This window comes from Photinus pyralis, unplaced genomic scaffold (genome assembly GCF_008802855.1).
Source record: "Photinus pyralis isolate 1611_PpyrPB1 unplaced genomic scaffold, Ppyr1.3 Ppyr1.4_LG1, whole genome shotgun sequence".
NCBI lineage: Eukaryota > Metazoa > Arthropoda > Insecta > Coleoptera > Lampyridae > Photinus > Photinus pyralis.
Window position 1 is genome coordinate 23,777,233 of NW_022170249.1, and position 19,654 is coordinate 23,796,886.

The window sequence follows — 19,654 nt, forward strand, 5'->3', positions numbered from 1 at the left end:
TCAAAACGATAACAATAAACGAAACTGAAATTATGTTTGATACAACAATCCTGAAAATAGAAAAGTTTTAGTTCAGTAGCTACCAAAAAACTTAATTTCATTCTAGTAAAGAAAGTGCATTTCGAAATTAAAATTTTACAGAAGTGAAGATAAATTTCGATATTTATACGTAAAACGGAGAAGAAAATGTGTAAGGATTACACGTAATACAGGGTGGTCCAAATTTGACAGTTTCGTATGGAAACATTTTAAGAGGTAGAAAAAATGGACCTAGGTGTCTGGAGCTCAATTTTGAAAAGAAAATCACTGGCCCAAACAGAATTCAGAATCTCTAATTGTTTGGCCGCTGAAGGGCGTTTATTGAATTTAGCCGAATTCTTTAATGCCCCATAACTTTCTTATTATTAAACATACATAATTGATTTTGGGAAAATCTTTCTTAGAGTAGTTTTTTGTTTGTAGAATTCAACACGATACATAGTTTTTATATAGTACGGGCTATGCCCAGTTTGAATTTCATGCAATTCGGTTCATAAATGGCCAAGATGACAAAAAGGCTGTAACGGTTTATCAAGTATTATTATAGTTCACGGTATATTTCCTCGTAAAAGTCGTAACCTTGGAATTTTAAACACGCAATTTTAACTCGCAATTCTTACGGCGGTGCGATTAGTCATTATTGATTGCACACATTCATTTTGTGATTTTCCTCTGTCTGTCGAGAACCGTTGCCGGTTATACTTCATTGAAAATAGATTTTAATTGCCGCGTCCCATATGTTATTAATTTTTGGCGATTAAATTAATTTAATTTGGGGTTCCGGTAATATTGTTTCGACGGATTTTTGCCCTTAACTCTAATACTAAGGAGGATATCGGGGCGTTTTTTGCTTCTTCTTTGTAAGTACGCCATTTGCATTTACTTGACGTGTACCTTCTTTCTTTAGGTTTGCTGATATTTCAAGTTCTAATTAAGTTCAAGTCTAATTTAATTGTTACCACTTTAACGAACCAGTACAAATTGGGTTTGGAGACACTGAAATTGAGTCACGGAGTCATGCACCAGATTTGATATCAAGGATTCGGTCGTTAACCATGAAACAACTTCCGTAAGCGTAATAATTGATCATTCTTTTGCCCCCCTTCAGAGTTATAAGCTATCGCATTCAATTAATGTATTACCTTCATTACAAATTTATTATCTTTGCGAACTCTGTTAAGTAATGGGTGAGTTTTACATGAGAATGTAATGGTAGCCCGTCACTTCATTCTGAAGAGGTCGGCCGAGTCAGTAGCCTACATCTGATAGACGTTTACTATAAGTAAGGCGAGGCCCTTCAGGCATTATTCAGTTCATTGCATTCCGAGCTCTGCGGCTTGGGAGTTTTCTTTTGTTTGCAGGATTATTTTGAATCCGTGAACTGAGCTCACATCTCTGGATGACATCTAATTTACATTAACTTTGATTAAGGCAAGTGTTACCTTTTTATGTTTACTTACATTTGGCCTATACGTGCGCAATTTATTCAATCATTCTTAATTGGAGTTTTGTTAAACTGGTATATTTCAATCGTAAAACCAAGTTACTAAGATTTATGTGTGTGACGTAACTTATAATTTTGGCATTTGAATATTTGCATGTTACGCTATCCCATTGGGGAAACAATTTTGATTTTTGCCATTTGTTTGAATAAACCATCATTTATTTTGGTATTTGAATTAAATCATAAAAAAGGACATTAAAAAATGTAATCAAAAGTACACAAGAAGGGATCAGATAACGAGAATTAGGATTGGGCACACAAATCTGGGATAGCGTAAAGGAGATGCAAGACGAGGAACAAATTATGGGTGTTATCAGCTTTCTGAAGGAAATATATTGTCAATTTTGAACGCTTATTCGTATTATTTTCGAATCACATTTGAAAATTAGAAATTTGATAGTGTGGACTTTTAGCTGTCCATTCTTGAAAAAAACATTTTGCTAAGTTGTCAGACAAAAGTGATATGGCTAATTTACTGAACCTCTGAAACTGTGAAAAAATGTCAAAAATGTCAAATAACTTCGAAACAATGTCAGTTGACAAAGTCATACTGATTTTTTATGAGGAATTCGAAATACAACCGGAAAAGCGGCCATCTTTAAAATATTTTTCGATGATTCCTTTTGATCGATTATTCAAAAAAGGTAATGGGTCCCGAATCAAAATTCCAAACCGTTCCTGAAATACTTCAAATGGTCCATTTAAAAACATCACCCTGTACATAGTGTAACATATAAGCATGTGCAAACAAATACAGGGTGCTTCAACTAGAGCGCCGGATTTAAATTTAATGCAATTTCTTTAAGTAATTTACTTTGAAATTTGGTACAGCTGTCATTTACGATTATTTCGATTGTACTAGTACATTATGGAGCGCTTAAAAAATGAGTGGGAAAGTTACGCCTAAAACCACTGTTCAAGGACCTTCTTCCTTATCTCTACAAGATTGATATGACAGAGACGCTGAGTCAATCAGACCAGTTCAATTCGTAAATGTCTTGGATTTTTTGAAGAATGAGGTGCACTTTCATTTGAATGGGTTCAAATAATCCGCACGTGATCCAGGAGAATGCACCCCCGAAGGGTCACTGTTTGGTTCGGGTTTTGGACCGGCGATATTTTTTTTTAAATGCGGATGACAATGCTGCAACTGATGGCTCGCAACCTGGCAATATGGTTATGGAGTTTTTATGGCTTCAACACACAGTGGTCTCAATTCCCGAAAAGCTGGGCAAAAGTAAAAAATAAAGTTTCGTTATGGGGAGTTTTAAATTAATAGTTTGGTAGGTGCACATTAAATTCCGCTGACAGAACACGTTTATACGTTAATCATCCCCTAGTCATAATAGTCGGCATTTTTACCTGCTCTTTATTAAATAGAAAGTCGTAGAGTGATCTAATCTTCGTTTTCTAAATGTTAGTAAGATAATAGTGTGAAAAAAAGCAAAATAATGTCATGTAATAATAATTAACATTAATTGTTAGCAATATTTAACATAAATAATTAATCAAAAATTGTTAAAACGATATATAATTATTTTATAATAATCAATTTCATAATTAATTTTCAAAATAATAATTATAATCACAATAATTAATGAATGCGTAAGTATAAGTTAAAAGCTGCACTACACCGACATTCATTTTACAAATAACAATTTTTCGTAATTTTTATCCGCCATATTGAATTCTCCATTTTGTTTTTTTTAACGAATATCAGATTTGCAACTAGCGCGTCCAAAAACTCCACTATATACAGTTTTAGAAGTGGTGCGACCTTTTTAAAATTTTCATGCGACCTCTTACAAACAAAAGCAAACTATTCGCTTATATCAAACATGTGGACGAGGGCAGAATTTCAAATGTGAATACCTCGAAACCGTAATGTCGGAAGAGGGTGCTCACGGAGGGAAAATGATAAATGTCAACGAGCCGGACCGTTGCGCGTCTGTTAGAAAACGGAGTGTAGGAAGAGCCGTGATAATTGTGAGCAATAAAACGATTGACTTATTTGTTAAAAAGTCCTGAACTTTTCTACACCTTGAGGGTATACCAGACGGCCATGTCATGGATCATTTCTCTATGAAAGTAAAATTTGCATAAATTTTACATGCGATGACCAATTTGTGCCAAACTACATAATACGTCTCTAGTGCAGTAGTGCCGGGTGAAATGTTTGGAATTGGGTATGGGGGAGGGTTGTACACTCTCCTGGTATTCTAATGAATGGTTTCATTTAAAGGACTCGCATACATAAGTAAATCAACCCGGGAGAGTTATTTGTTCTTGATTTTTCTTGAGTGACAACCCCGAGGAAGAATCCTAGGAGTTAATGGTGGGCTCGGGATCGGGTGCAAAATTACGAGAGCTAATGATTAGGGCCAAAATTACTGGGGCGATTTTTGTCACAGAAGTAAAACGGAACCATAGAATTTAATTATTGGAGTTTTCCTGAACCTGGATGCATGTATTTCCCTTGGAGTAATGAGTATTCCAGAGGGGGTGAATTCACCTTCCCACGATGGATGCTCTGGGGGCGAATCTTTTGAGAGAAAACTGTCCATATTCATCAAATCTTTCGGGGTTCGAGATGGTATTTATGCGTTTATTTTAAATCATAGGCTTGATACTATATTAAAAGAATACAAAACATGTCCAGATTATAAATGTACATATACACACGTTTTAATTGTGTGGTTTCGGTTGGGTTAAAAATGGCATTTCATTAACCGCCTTAATTATACAGTTTTTGACCTTATTTGCCAAAATCCATTCCGACTGGTCCGTCACTTTTGCGCACTTATTAGACGCATCTCTCATTTCTTGCTTGTTATTCTCGGTCAAATTGGCGTTGTGGTAAATATTTGTTAGGTATTTGTAAATATCGGCACCGCTAACGTTGCCATTCGATGTTAAAATGTTCCATTTCTTCCAAACGCATTCTAAATAGCGGCCCACTACCTCATTATTGACGTCCGAAACGATGTGCACGTATGGGAAGACGTCTTTCAATGTAAGATTTTGCTCCTTGAGACAAGCCATTTCTGGTCCCAAGTTTGCGTGGAACGACTTGGAACTCACCTAAAAATCGGATAAATTCGGATAAACGAAAGGAGTGGAACTTACCCCAAGCACGACTGCGAAAGCAACACACAGTAACTTCATTTTCCAATGTAAGTAATCAAAACACTAAATTGCCACCTGCATCGATCGCTTGCCTTTATAGGGAGCTTTAAACAAAAGGGGAAAACCAAAGATATATCGTACTTATCTACGAGTATAAACAGGTGACACAATTTCATTTATGATGATGACCTACAAGGAAACCATGATTTTTGTAGGGGGCGAAAACTGTGTGTACTAAAAGTATTATAATTATACCATGGATCGAAATGCATTGATTGTTAATTGTTATTGACAACGTATGAATCACATATGATTGTATGTGACTGGAAAAAACCATTGCTCAAAAAGTACTGCATTTATCGGATAAATAGATAAGGTCTAATTTTCCTTGTAAGGTGTTATCAATCTTGCAAATATTTTACCAGAAATATCTATTAGTAAATAAGCTGTAGAGGATATTTCAATGATTACCAAACGATAAAACCATATATGTATTGCAGTAATTTGAACAAAAAAAACCCACCACTTGTCGTGATTGTTTATCAACAAAAGACAGGTGACAACAATAGTATGCATATTGTTAAATGAATGTTTACTGTTGCGATTGTTTATAAAGTATGACAAATCATAATTTTTGCAACGCTTAACAAAGAACTTAGTTCGATAATCTCTTAATTTATTGTTCTCTGCCATTATCAATGTGGTCTATACTTGTGTTTACAATGTCATCAGAATCGGCTGATATACAAAGGATTAGGTAGGACTTATTACAACCTACGTAGTGACGAAATACAAGGCTTGGCCCTTATGTATGCGAGATATAATAAAATAATAGAACTTTTTCGAAGCATTCACCATTAAAATTAACTCACTCTGCATTCTTTCCAACTACTGTGCAAAACAATAAGTCTAGTGTGAAGAAATACCCCAGTCTCTAAGATTCAACTGCTTCTTTTTGGTACTGGAATCGCTTTCCACGCATCTTAATTCTTGGAAAAGTTAAATAGTTATTTGTACAACTAGAGAAGAAAGTGGAGTTTCTTCTCAATTTTTACACAGAACTTTTTCTGAAACTACAATCAAAATTGAAAAATGATCATATGCATCAATAATGCGGGTATGTTTCAATTTTAAATGTCATTATTAAGACTAACGCAGCAATTGTTTTTACTTCCCTCACTAAAGAGGAAAATCACATTTTCTTCGCCCTTTTTAAAGACGAAAGTAGTTGTTTCAAAAGTAGTTTCGGAAAAAAGATATTAAGACTGCGATCGGCGGAATAGGTGATCAAGAATTACGTTGTAATGATTTTAGGGGTCCCAGATCCGTTTGTTTTGACTTAGCTTATGCTTGTAGTTGGAACCTCTGGGTAAAATTACAAGCAACATCTTTTCCAAAATTTTTAATAAACAAAGATAAACCAATATTTTCCTATTTTGATGCATTAGTAACGTCTCTTCTACATTTTCGTGACAAATATTTAAACACTTAACATCATATTTTTCAAAATTTTGAAATGACATGTTTCTCCCGTTAGTTGCCATACAATAAATAAAACAAGATCTTCATGGCCTACTGTTTAAAAACTAAAAAAATAAGATTTAAAAAAAAATTCGTTAAGCCGCTTGTGAGCAAGAGGCGAACAGTGCATTTTCAAATTTGTTGTTTCATAAAAAATAGCCCTTATGGACATTTCATGCCTTAACGAGAATACAAACATGAAATAATTTTTAATTTCTGATCGAATGACACCAATACCAAGTCTGTAAGTGGTGGAGTTCCGGAGCCTTTGGAACTTTTTTTAAGAGTAAAACTTTTTGATTTAGGCTTCCGTTTATTAAATAATACGATGTAAACGCAAAAGTTGCTCAAAATTTGTCAAATTTTTAGGGATATCGAACTGAGATAATCGCGTTTGCAGTTTAATTCTTCCGTAATAAGACCCATAATGTAATTCGAAACGTTTGATAATTTCTTATTACTTTCACTGTACAAAGAACATTTTGATTTATATACGAAAAAATTCGATATTTTTTCTTCTTTCTGTACATGTGCTTAACTCGTTTTTCGCATTTTGTGCCCTATTGCAAGGACCGATTTTGGACGGCCTTGACATTTAGAATCAGTATTTATGATGACCTTTCATTTTTTGTGAATTTCAGCTTGTGACACCAAAACCCCCACGAAGTCATAATTTCGGCCACGGAGCACTCTACTAATAGGCACTTTTTTCTCGAGAAATATAACCGATCTCGATAGTGAGTTGAGTAAAGGAATGCGAGTTGATAGAATACAATTCTTAGCTTCGTAACTTGACCGATCATTGTTTTTTGGACATGTCAATATTTCATCAAATGTCGACGCTGGCAATTTTCCGAGATAGCGGCTCGACGGATTTTGTTCAAATTTTAGATATGAATACACGGTGTCCATTTTTCGAGTGCCACTATGGGGATCTCGCATATCTTAAGAGATAGACACCTTTTAATGGAGATTTCGAATATGGCATCCCGTTTTCAATAACTTTAAAGACGACGGAGAAACAAGTGGCAACTTTAATTTTTCTTATGGGCGTCGTTTTGGATTTTGACATTTTGAGATTACGTCTTTTTTTCTCTTTACTACGATATATCACACATGGTATGGTTCAGTAACACATTTTTCTTAAAATTACAATTTTCATTTTCTGCGAAGAGTGTTTTGGAAAAACAAAACGTTCTTTTGTTTTGAACAAAAGGTTGACTTATTTCAAGTAGTGTAATTTACGTTTGTGCTAGAATTATTGCGAAAATATTATTTATTTTTAAGTATTTTGTTCTAATTTGAATTATAATTTTCTTGCAAAACGAAGGTTCAATTCTATTCAGATGAAAATCTCAACACAACTAGTCCCCTGCCAACGCTCCAACCAGACAGATGGATCAAACTGTCAAACTTTGGTTCACGATAAAAGAACGTTTTGTTTTTCCAAAGCACTCTTCCCGAAAAATTAAAACGTGTCTGAATAATGTTTTTTTGCGGTATTTTCAAAACTACTAAAGATATTTTTCATTTCTTTTCAGATTATTATTCAGCACCGAAAATTCGCAACTTTGCCCCTATTTAACCAACTCTCTATCTCTTCAGGTAAACGAGATCCCCATAGTGGCACTCGAAAAATGGACACCGTGTATTAGGCATACAGAAACGAAAAGTAACGAGCCAGATTTTTGAAAATAAAGCTTTGAAGTGCCACAACGGCATCGAACATTTTTTCAGATAGCACCGCAAAATGTTTATGAAATTATTCGAAAGCCTTTTTTTCTGTGTACAGAGTGTCCTATGAATAAAGGCCGCAGGTCATATCTATGGAACCGTTAATTGCACAGCTTCGGGAAAATGATTTTGTTAACAAAAGAGGACAAGAGAAATCGCTGAATTTATTTTAAAGTTTCTAGTTTTGCCGTTAGAGGGCGTGCGATTCATGGTTAGGTACACTTTTTTTTTCCTTAAATATACCCAATAAACATGAATCGTACGCTCTCTAGTGGCAAACCTAGAACCTAGAAAATAATTACCAGCGATTTCTCTGGGCCTGCTTTGTTAACAAAATCTCTTTCCTCAAGCTGTGCAATTAACGGTTGCATAGATCATATAGCCTGTGATCATGGTTAATAGGACACCCTGTACAACCTACAAAAATTAGCGCCTTTATTTTGAACCCGACGCAAAAAGTGTAGAAGCCTTTTTTGTAGATCTCATCAAGGAACATGTTTATTGTAATTAACATTTTCATTCTGATGCTTACGTTTAGAGAAAAATGTAAATTTAGAAAAATAGGTAAACTTTTCAATTCAAAAGTAGTTTAAGATCGGCGTGTATCTGGCAGATCAAATTACTTGCGACGGGTAAACCACCCTTCAAGGGGACCCCCTGCAAACTCATGGGAAGAAGTGGCAACCTTACATTAAATTACAGATACTATAGAGAGAGAAACTTGATTTACTAAATATGTGTCTGCTTGTTATGGTAACCAGTTTCTTATTTTAAGACACAGGAGTATAACTGTTTTTTTAATGATATTTACCGAATTTTGAATGACGCACTTTACAATTTTTTCTAGAATTTCTTTGCCGAACCATATTTTTTGAATAAATTTGCGAGAAGTTTTGTCACTGTAGTCTTTAAGATTCGAACATTTAAGAGCTTCTAAAAATCTTAAAAGATCTATAAGAGCTTTTTGAAGTATTTAAAAAGTCGAGAACCTTTGAAGGTCTTTGAGTCTTTAAGAGTTCGGGATTTTCAAAAAAACGTAAAGAGCATTTAATACCATTGAGGATATTTTATGAGCTCTTAAGAACCTCTGAAGGTTTGTAGGAGTTTTTAAGGTTCATATAGAGGCCGCTCAGAGTCTCTAGAGCCGTTTAAAGCCTTTTAAAGTTTTTAGTAGACTTTTTACGTTTAACAGACTTTAAGAGTTTTTAATCGTTCAGCCTGTTTTCTGTCAGAGTACATAAGTATATACAACAATTTTTAGGAAGTGTGTGATTTTAGTAGATTTTGTCAAAGCATTTTCCACCCTGTTTTATAGTATGTGAAATGGCGCAATAGTTTTATATTGCAAAAGATAAGTGGGCAAATATTATGAAAGCCAGAGCACGAATTTTTTTGTGTGATTTTTCGATTTTGAGGCCACAACACCTAGCAATTTCTAGTGGCGTAACACGATTAACGTGTTATGGATACTTCAAAAAGACCTACTATGCTTTGTTGATCACTGATATCAGTCTCAAACTGCACCCTCGTAGATAGCCCACTCTCAAAGATGAGTGAATTAAAAAACAGCAGATTCGCTATTGAGCATATTAAACGTAACGACCGTATATCTAAAGAAAATTGATAAACATAAACATGTATTTGACCCACAAAGAGCTGAATCCAGCATGATTTCAGGATTATCTCACTATTTTGTCAAATTAATGCAGGATCACCAGATTTTGTGTGTGAGAATCTACGTCCTCAAAAAAATTGCCGATTATTACGCGTCGTTAACAAATAGAACTTGTTATCGTGCAATAAATTGGTCTACGTCTTATCTGTTCAGTAAGTCCCCTTTTTGATTATGTTTGTGGGGAATCACATTTAAAACACTGCACAACAAGCACTGCAGCGCAGATTGAATTGTAATCTAAAATGAAGTGGCCACTGTGCATTGCTCTGATCTTCGTGTTAACCGTAAGTGGTATTCTTTTCTTCAATTATTAGATGCAAACACACCCTTGTTTTAGGTGCACTCGAAACCGATCAATCACGGTGCTTTGGGACCCGAAATTGAATGTCTTAAGCAGTACATGGATATTATAGACGATATTATGAAGGAAGTTCACTCAATAACGCCACCTGAGAATGAGGCTGTTGGCGAATACGTCGTGTGCTATTTGAAGAAGAGGCAAATTTTGGAAGATAACGGGGAAATTAACGCTGATAACATTTACAAATATTGGAGCGAGGTCTATTACACTACCATTAGCTCAGATAGCGAGGAAAAACAATTACGCGACGCCGCTGCTGAGTGTGCAAAATTAACGGCCCCTAATCTACCTATTCTGGGGCTAAAAATTAAAAATTGTTTACTGGAAGGTGCCCGAAAATTACCATTCGTGGGGTGATTTAAAAATTTTATTCTTTTATTATGAAGCATTATCCCAATGCAATAAAATATGAGTTATGGTGTAATAAGGCACCAGCAAATTAAATAAAATTACTGTTATATTATGTTTTTAACTAAAAACAACTTATTTTTTACGTAGGTGGCTTTAAGGTAAATGGTAACTTGTCTATTGGCTGAGGAAGAGGCACTTTCGGTCGGATTCGGTAAAAAATTGACAAAATTTGACATACAAAATGAACCGTGTGTTCTTTTTATCCTAATTAATTATAAGTACGTGCTTTCCTATGACTGATGCAACTGTAAAACAAATTATGCAATATACAAGATAGGTGCATAGGGACCTATCCATAAAACTGAAACAAATTTGTAAAGTAAAATGATCCAAATTTCAATGATTGATACTATTTTGTGGCATGGAGTTACTCAGCGTATTCTTCAACGTCAACATATACTGTAGAGCAGCATTTATAAAACGCAAAAGAAGTATGAAAACATTACTTTTCCTGATTTATTTTTTATGCTTTTTATGTCTGGGACAAATAAATGCAAAAGTAACATGAAAGAGCTGAAAGAATCACATTGGATTTCTAATAACTTCCGCGGTGAAGGTGGTAATTTCTCCGCCTAGTACTTAGCTTGCTTTGGTAATGTGCAACAAATTAGTTGGGTTTCATTGATTAAATGCACTTACAACCTTCAAAGAAGCTACATTCACCAATGCTAATCTTTCGATGTTTCAGTTACAAATTTTTCTAATGGGTGGTAAAACGGGGATACTTTGTTACATTTTCAGCACAAATATGCTCGTATCTTCCTTATTTTTAGGAATACATTTCAATATTTTTCATTCTGTTGCCAAACTAACCCCAGGGTAAGATAGTCGAAAACAAAATTCATCCTAGAACAAATAGAAAAACAAATTTTTTAACTAAAAAAAGTGAAAAAAGCTGGTCCTAAGGTAAAGAGCTTAATTTCAGGAAAAGTTGTTTCTGAAATATTCGCTTTGGAACGACCGTCCTCGAACAATTCGCCCCATGAGATTTCCTTTTCCAAGGAAAAAAAGTTCGCTTTGAAATCACTGCTATTTAGTAATGCCAAGGTCTTTCCTTACTTGCTAAAACAATATTCGACCCCGTAAATTCTCCATCGAGAAACTTGCCCAAGTGAATCTTACTCTCTTAGAATTTTGCAGAAACTCAAGCTCATTATAAACTTCGCCATTCGAAAATTCGCGTTCAAGGAAGCTCCACCGTATAAGAATCGCCAAAACCTTGGTAAAAGTACCGTACAGTAATTACAATTAATTTACCGTCACTTCCACTGTTATTGGTATACTGTAATTAACTGATGTAAAAACCAAAAATCTGATAGCATAACCGACGAGGGCTCCAAGGCGGTGCATTTTCGAGCCACTTTCTCTCTCTTGATTTGTGAAAATTAAACCATCGCACCTCGACATTTCCAAGCTCATAAGTTGACCCGATTAATAATTTCCCTTTTTTTTTTTTACTACGTTTGAGTGAAATTTTTAGCAAATAGAAAAAAAGAGCCTTTCTTTCGAAGGGCAGAGGTTCTTTTGTTTTTTTTAAGTAGGTACTTCTGGTAAAATAAGCCTAAATTGATAGTGGACTGTATTTTTTTCAACAAAACAATGGTAATTGTTTAATATTTACAATAATAGCTTATACCGTTCTTATGTATTGATATGCGTTCCGGGGTATTTGATGGATATTGTTACCATTCGGACGAAGGACCATTTAATAATTAATAATAAATTATAAATTTTACTAGCTTCTAATCGTCAGTCGCGCCCGGGGCTCAGTTTACATCCGTTTTAATTGGGATATAGTACTCGTATTATATTGGTTAGATAAAGTCAAAGTGGAAATTTTTGAGTCAATTGTTTTGGGAGAGACTGGGATTGATTAACGACCTTTAAAATCGTCTAGGATTGGTAGTAAGACAGACATTAGATATTCGGCATGAAAAATTTTAAGTAGTTGCTTTGTTTTCCGAACGATAGTATCGAACATCAAGGGCAGTTCGGGAAAAGTTAAGTTGTCATGTTAAATTTTCCGTTGAGTTATTAAATGGAGAAGTTGCATTTTAATATGCACAAAAAGATTACTATTATGTGATAAAGCAAAGTGGAAATTTGCAATTCTTAAGTGTAAAGTTGCAAATCTAAATAAAAGAGACTTTCTTCAAATACGAAATTAAATGTGCTGACCGAACGAATCATCGTTACGCGTTAAAGAAAAACTGCGGCGGATTCGTGATGTATTAACAAAATTGCCGCGCAAAATGGGATTGATTGACAGCCCGCTATGGAGGTGTTGTGGCGAGGAGGAAGAATCACCACACCAGGTCATTTGTCAATATGAGGCATACACAAAGGCAAGGGAGCGCCCATTTGGATTATACAATGACATTTGTCAAACTTCATCTAGTGAAATGTCGCGATTATTACGTATACATTTGCGTGAGCAATTACGCTTAATTTTTTTTTATTCATTGAATAGTCCTTCGAATACCAATCGTAGTCGAAGTATTTGTAGATTATTTTTGAGGTGCTGCTCCACTTATGCTAGTTACGCTTTTTAATAGGCGTAACTAGCATTCATGATAGCACCTCAAAAATATTCGAATATACTTCGACTACTCATAGTATTATATGATAATTCCTCCTCAGTATTAATGGTTTGAGGCTATCCCTTAAAACAAGATGGGATGAAGAGCTGGGGAGAAATTAAATGATCCATCAGATTGATCCGCAAGAAAAACAACGTTGGATCCAAATCAACAGCAAAGTATCTTTAGAACAAAATGTGCAGCGTTCAATAATGGTAGTAGAACCATTCGGAAAGAAAGCTATTATTCACTAACAGTGAATAGAAAACGACTAAAGAAGTTTATTATGTGGTGAAAATTTTAGAAGTTGATGTGGAAATCTTCACTTATCTACAAGCACTTGATGAAACTTCCTTAGAGAAGAAAGAAGCAACTGTAGGATACGTTAATAATCAAGTAGTTGCGGTTTTTGCACTTTTTTTCTCCGGTAAACCTCATGGATACCATTACTGATGCTACAGATGACGCACTCGTTATAATGTCAAGGTACGTATTTGCAGAATAAATTTATCGGGATATGAAAAGACCGGCACTTAACGTATTATATTTGTTATCTATGTCAAGGGAATCAATATAGGTACGGTTTTACGCATGTTTCACACCTGCACCATAACCTTTTTGGCACGGCGTGCGTTTCAGCTGGATCTTTTTAAAGATTTTACGAGTCAATTGTGCTGTGAACTACCATTCAGCATTAAACTGAGTACCGATGCTAATACCGTCATGTACCATTCCACATGTAGGTCTGCATGTTAGGGCAAAAAGACACAATAATGAGGCAAATATCGTTTCTAATATTGCTTAAGTACATTATTATTTATTTATACGTGAAACAAACAAGTTAAATTTGTTTGAAGCTAATCTCTTCACACAGTAGTTTGATTTGATTAATATTAACATTATTTACATTGCTTAACTACATTAAGTTGTCAAACGGCCTAATGATGTCCGTATCCGTGACCGTGACCATACCCATGTCCGTGCCCACCGTATCCATGTCCATGACCGTATCCATGTCCATATCCATGACCGTGCCCATGACCGTATCCATGACTATGATGATCATAGTGGCCGTGACCATGTCCGTAATGACCAGGTTCAGCAACTGGGATCGCCATTGCTACGCCAATTAAAAGGACCAAAGCGAAGTACAAGCACACCTATAAGTAGAAAAGAACATTGTAAATTAAAAAAAAAACAATTAAAATAATACCTTGAAAGACATGGCGAATAGTGAAAGAAAGTGCGTAGCTCTCAAAGAACGAGAATAGTTTGAACAAAAAATCTCTTCGGCCAATATTTATACTGAATAACAAGTCGAGGACCTTGCTTGCGTTCATTATAAATTAATAAAATCCTACTTCTATATTAAACCCACAAATCTCCATATTTCTAATGAATCATGACATTCCACATTAAATAAATATTGACGCTTATAGATCATTAAGTAACAAATTAGTGGTAAGTCACTCCCGAAAATGAGGTGGAAATTACCATTTTGCAGAAAGTGTGACGCGTATTATGATCTGCTATATAAATAAACATTCATTAAAAATTATTAAATCCGTATTGAGAAAAATAAGGAAATAAATTTTGCTCGTATTTACATAAGGTATCACTATACAGGGTGAGATTTCGCGCGCTTCTTTTTTCTTGGAAAAAATGTACGATTAATCAAGTATCTCGCAAACATTCTTGGAAAAATTCCAAAGTCGAAATTTAATGTCATATAGTTGTAATGTTTGGATTATAATACCTACGAACTTTCATTTTTTGTAAAGGCAGCTCTAGTTGGTCGTGACTGTACAAAATGGCCATCATGGGAAAATAATTTAACACGAGAAGATTAAAATATACTAAATATTATGCTCTATTAGGTACTGTGAAAAAGTACATTAAACAGAAAAACATTTGAGTTGAACATCTACAGAAAATCATATTAGGTAAGTAGGTACATGAAAATGGTAAAAAGATTTTTCACCATTTTCTTTAATATCTCAAGAACAGATCTGAACAAATTAGCACAAAAAAGGAAATAAATTCACAAGTCATAACTTAAATCTAAAAAGGCTAATTCAATGCAGTATTGATGAATTTAAATTCACAATTAAAGTATAATTGAAGTTTTTTTGATTCGTTAACTTTAATGCACTGGTCGAAACTAGAGCTCCACCAAGTTAGCCCCCGGAATTAAAAAACAAATGTGTAATGAAACTTTTTAAATAGTGCTAGGGCTGTGCGAAATTGTGCTGATTCAATTGTAATTTGTGCAGATCTGGAAAATCAGTTTTCCTTGAATTGAAACGCGGGGTCCAGTTTGACTGCACTCATATCTCGGGAGTCACTTTGATTCCTAGCCCCCACGTCTTTTACAGATATCGAATAAAGGCAATCAATTGTACTCACTGCACATTAGATTGTACTATTCTAATTTTTGAAGATTGTCTTATGGAACGCTATAGACCATAGAGTTCCTTCAATCGACAATCATGATTAGGTACATACCAGAAGATGACAATGTATGTAGATACTTAGCAAAATGTCAACACATTAAATTTAACAAATCTTTGCAGTAGGTATGCAGGTTGTCTTTATAACGCGGTAACAAACAACAATTGATAGCAGATTAACACTTTTCAAAAAAGACATTAAAAGCTTACTTAGTTTTAAAATGTTGTTCTACAATAGAGAGGTTCGACATTTTTGGCATTTGTTTTATTTTAACTAAAATCGAGAGATTTTGTTATTAAAAAACGGGAAAGATACGGTGTACGGAGTACGTGTTTAGAGTCATTTCATTCCTATTTAGAGAATAGATACTAAACCGAACCTAACCGAAAACAACGAAATTGTCCTATCAAATATAGTGAAAGTAGAAATTGGCGTTTCTCAAGGGAGTGTATTGGGACCAACACTTTTCGTTATATGTATATGTACGTAAACGATCTGTTAAATTTTTTTACTTACAACTCTAACATCCACATCCCTATATATGCGGACGATAATAATATATTAATTACCTGTCCAAAAACTAGCGATATTCAACAAAATCTTACCACAAATACTATTTTAGAATAGATGGAAGCTAATAAACTATGTCTAAATATAAACAAGACAAAATGTGTTTCTTTTGGTACAGCTAGATCAAAATTGACTTTCCCCAACACATGGAATCGACTAAAGCAAAATACCACAACATTAGGCATAAATTAAAATCAAAAGCGTAAATGGGACCACTATATAGATGACGTATGTAAAAATCTCTTGTCGTCCATTTTTGCAATAGAATCTCTAAGCACACAAAAGCTCTAGTACAAGGTGCAACCCTCAAAAAAGTTCTTTAAGCCGCTTGTGAGCAAAAGGCGAAGAGTGCACTTTCAAAATTTATTTTTTCGATTTTAATAGCCCTTATGGATATTTCATGCCTTAACGAGATATACAAACATGAAATAATTTTTAATTTCTGATCGAGTGACACCAATACAAAGTCTATAAGTGGTGTAGTTCCAGAGCTTTTGTGACTCAGACAGACAGACAGAAAAACATCAAAAGAGAAAAAGTGCACTTTTTATTTTTTAAAAGTGAAAGTGCACTAAAAATACGGATCCGTAGTTATCTCTTATTCTTCGATAAATGAACCAAACGCAATTTTACGAAATTCTGCTACGTTAGGGATGAAACTTCAAATGACTTTAAACTAGTTTTCTGCTGATGTTCTAAATTTGGTTAATGAATGTTTTAAATAAAGACTGTAATGTTTATAAAATCAATATACATATATACAAAAGTATAACCAAGATAGTTTCCGATTAAACTGGCATTACTAAAACTGGTTTTTGATAAATTATGTATGACTATGATATTTAAAGCTGATAATGTATGCTTTTGTGAATGTTTGTTCATTTCTCTTATGGTAGCTCATTTTGATCAAACACATAATTAGTTATTTTTATTGGTCTTGTAGCGTGTTAGCTCTAATAAGAAATAAGTATATGCATCATTCACATTAAAATAAATGTACGAATTATTGTTGTTTTCAATACTTTTTACTGAATTTCACGTTTATCAGGTTTTCAACGCTATATGTCGCCCTATATTAATGTATATTGTCATTTTTTAGAAATACAAACATTCGTAGGCTTGCTAATTAACTAATAATTCAAAATAATTGATGTGATGCTATCTAACTACAAGGTTCTTGACTCGTTTTTCGGTATAAATACGCAATGAAGAAGTTAATCTTATTTAGTCTGTTCTCGTACTTTAACAAACAAGTTTGAGCTTCTTTACGTATAGACAAAATGGTTTTCAAGGTTGGTTTTGCGTTATTTATTTTTCTACAATGTTATAATGCTGTTTTGTAGGTGCTTTTATACTTCGTTTTGGCACTTCTCATTAGCGTTTCAATGGCTAATCCTGATCATTACGGACAGGGCTATGGGCATGGACATGGACACGAATATGAACATGGACACGGACATGGACATGGGCATGGGCATGAACATGGTCATGAGTATGAACATGGACACGGACATGGTCATGAATATGAACATGGTCATGGTCATGGTCATGAATCTGAACATGGGCACGGCCACGGCCATGGATACGAGCATGGTCATGGGGGCTATGGGCATCATTAAATAATTAAATAGGGTAGTTTAAATAAAATGAATTTAATACAAAATAGGCCGAATCTGTTCTTTTTGTATCGATGGAATGTGCAGTATGTAATGTGTATCCAAAAAATTGAGTTTTGACCATTGTTTACTATCGAAAGCAAAACACGCTATGGGCTTGGCTCCTTGACCTTTTTAGTTTTCGTCAATGACAAAAACAATCACATTCATTCAACAAACTGAAGTTACTAAATTGAATGTCGACGAAAACTTGAAGTGGTGCAAGCAGGTTGAATATGTTATGGGTAGACTGAAAGTTTGGCTCTTTTGGTTCTCGAGCTAGACGAGGAATAGACGGACAGACGGATAAAACCATCACATAAGGGACATTTTTTTTTCGAAAAATTTCCTTAAAAGGCAAGAGTACATTTAAATAAGAATGATGGCTCTGTGTACATCCTGAATTGGGCGTCAGTTTATTAAAAATAGTAAATAGAAGTAATCGGCAGAAATTGGGGCAGTAGGGCTTGAGACTCGGGTTAGGACCACCGACAGGCAAGTGTGATCCAGAGTAGAGCTTCCTTTTTCGAAAATACGTTATCGGTCCCCGGATCCATCAAGTGCATCTAAGGTTTAAGTTTTTCGAGGGATTCCGTGTTGGACCAAGCAGTTCCACAATGAGCAATTCAGAGACATTGCGTTACGGTTCCGGTTGCAAATAATTGATTACCAATTTCGTCTGTTTATTATTAAATTGGAAATTGCAACCAGAAAACTGTACTATAAAAATTATTAGGGTAAATGTCTGCGGCTAGTTCTACGGTTCCCTATTAACTTTACCTTTTTGTGCGCCTTCTTTTATCTGAAATTGGTCTACAAAAAGGGGTTCTTTTACTGTACTGTTCAGCAAAATTATCACACCGAAATAACAAATTACTATAATAATTGATAAAAAAGAAATTGGAAAATATTAAAGGTGTTTTAAGGATGCATCTCAGTTGTTACATTGGGTTTCTATTGAATTGCTTATTTGCTAAATTTCTACCTGCCATAAATTTGGATAATTAATATCGAAGTCAAGGTGGCTATATCTCTTTTATTAGCTCTAAATCGATCAATAATTTGAAATAGAATAGAAACGCAACCTATATTGACAAATTATCCTATGGATGACCTTTGAACTTGGTTTCCTTACAATTAATTTTTATGGAATCCCTTTTGATTCGGCAAGATAAGAAGCTGATTAGATTGGTCGACAAATTCAGGGATTCCTTTTGATAACAATACACAATACACAATAATTCACATGGTTCTCGACAACTTTAGAATCTCTCGTTTAAAGTTTTAATCGTAATGATACACTTTAATCCTTTGATGAACTGGCACCTTTTTGACAGATATCGCTCGCGATCGATGCACATAAATTACTCTGGTTGTCGCAAAAAAAAAAAACTATAATATGCCCTTTTTCTATAATAATCCAAAATAAAACTATCCACTGGGGCAAACGATCGTGGGGCTTAAAGGGTCTCGGTTAAAGGAACGGTTACAACCTCAAGTATGACTATTGATACACTACACATGAGAGTGCTCCGATTAATTTGAATTTATGAAGTTAATACTGATTTTGATTGGTCATTGGGTCCGGTGGCCATATTGGGGCTAAATTGCTATACTTTGGTATAGGAGTTTTATACTTTTTTGTTCTTTAGAAATTCTGTGAATAAAGGTGCTGCTTAAGGTAAAATGTGTATTGTGGACATTCGGTTCTATATATGTAGACATAGTTTGGTGTGTTTAAAGTCAATAGGGATTAATTACGAAAAGATGATTATGCTGCTCAATTGTGATCATAAATACGCTTGAATAGGTTTACATGTTGGCATTGATGATTGCTGAAGCACAACGAATATTGCTTTTTTTGTACTCCGTGGATTAAATCTGCGTTTTGTCTTCCAATTAAATTAAAATGACACTTTTTAGACAGTAAGGAAAAAACGCGACGAGGGACAAACAGTGACAGACCACTAAAATGTCAAACGCAAGTTAATGGTTAATGATGAACATTTTTGATATTGCACCATATTT

At 34.5% G+C, this 19,654-nt stretch overlaps 2 protein-coding genes and 2 long non-coding RNA genes across 4 annotated transcripts; 2 read left to right on the forward strand and 2 right to left on the reverse strand.

Moving 5' to 3' along the window:
- Window positions 1-4,127: 4,127 nt before the first annotated feature.
- Window positions 4,128-4,879, reverse strand: LOC116182419. Its single transcript, XM_031502959.1, has 2 exons — window positions 4,670-4,879; window positions 4,128-4,624 (listed from the first exon to the last, which is right to left on the reverse strand). Exons 1-2 carry the CDS (start codon window positions 4,706-4,708, stop codon window positions 4,229-4,231), a joined length of 435 nt encoding a protein of 144 aa, XP_031358819.1. The 5' UTR covers window positions 4,709-4,879; the 3' UTR covers window positions 4,128-4,228.
- Window positions 4,880-9,723: 4,844 nt separating this feature from the next.
- On the forward strand, window positions 9,724-10,423 carry LOC116160374. Its single transcript, XM_031473563.1, has 2 exons — window positions 9,724-9,883; window positions 9,937-10,423. The coding sequence occupies exons 1-2, from the start codon at window positions 9,842-9,844 to the stop codon at window positions 10,315-10,317; spliced, it is 423 nt and encodes a 140-aa protein (XP_031329423.1). The 5' UTR covers window positions 9,724-9,841; the 3' UTR covers window positions 10,318-10,423.
- Window positions 10,424-13,724: 3,301 nt separating this feature from the next.
- On the reverse strand, window positions 13,725-14,320 carry LOC116159128. The gene is made up of 2 exons (XR_004142892.1): window positions 14,164-14,320; window positions 13,725-14,110 (listed from the first exon to the last, which is right to left on the reverse strand). It is a non-coding gene; the product is annotated as an uncharacterized LOC116159128 (long non-coding RNA).
- Window positions 14,321-16,952: 2,632 nt separating this feature from the next.
- Window positions 16,953-17,643, forward strand: LOC116159647. The gene is made up of 3 exons (XR_004143026.1): window positions 16,953-16,967; window positions 17,071-17,263; window positions 17,315-17,643. It is a non-coding gene; the product is annotated as an uncharacterized LOC116159647 (long non-coding RNA).
- Window positions 17,644-19,654: the final 2,011 nt, after the last annotated feature.

What these genes read in the sequence shown, in the direction of transcription:
- LOC116182419 (XM_031502959.1), bottom strand. Translation starts at nt 4,708, where the DNA reads ATGAAGTTACTGTGTGTTGCTTTCGCAGTCGTGCTTGGG. An exon ending in CTTTCGCAGTCGTGCTTGGG is followed by an intron (nt 4,625 to 4,669) that starts GTAAGTTCCACT and finishes TCCGATTTTTAG; the next exon opens with GTGAGTTCCAAGTCGTTCCA.
- LOC116160374 (XM_031473563.1), top strand. Translation starts at nt 9,842, where the DNA reads ATGAAGTGGCCACTGTGCATTGCTCTGATCTTCGTGTTAACC. An exon ending in CTCTGATCTTCGTGTTAACC is followed by an intron (nt 9,884 to 9,936) that starts GTAAGTGGTATT and finishes CCCTTGTTTTAG; the next exon opens with GTGCACTCGAAACCGATCAA.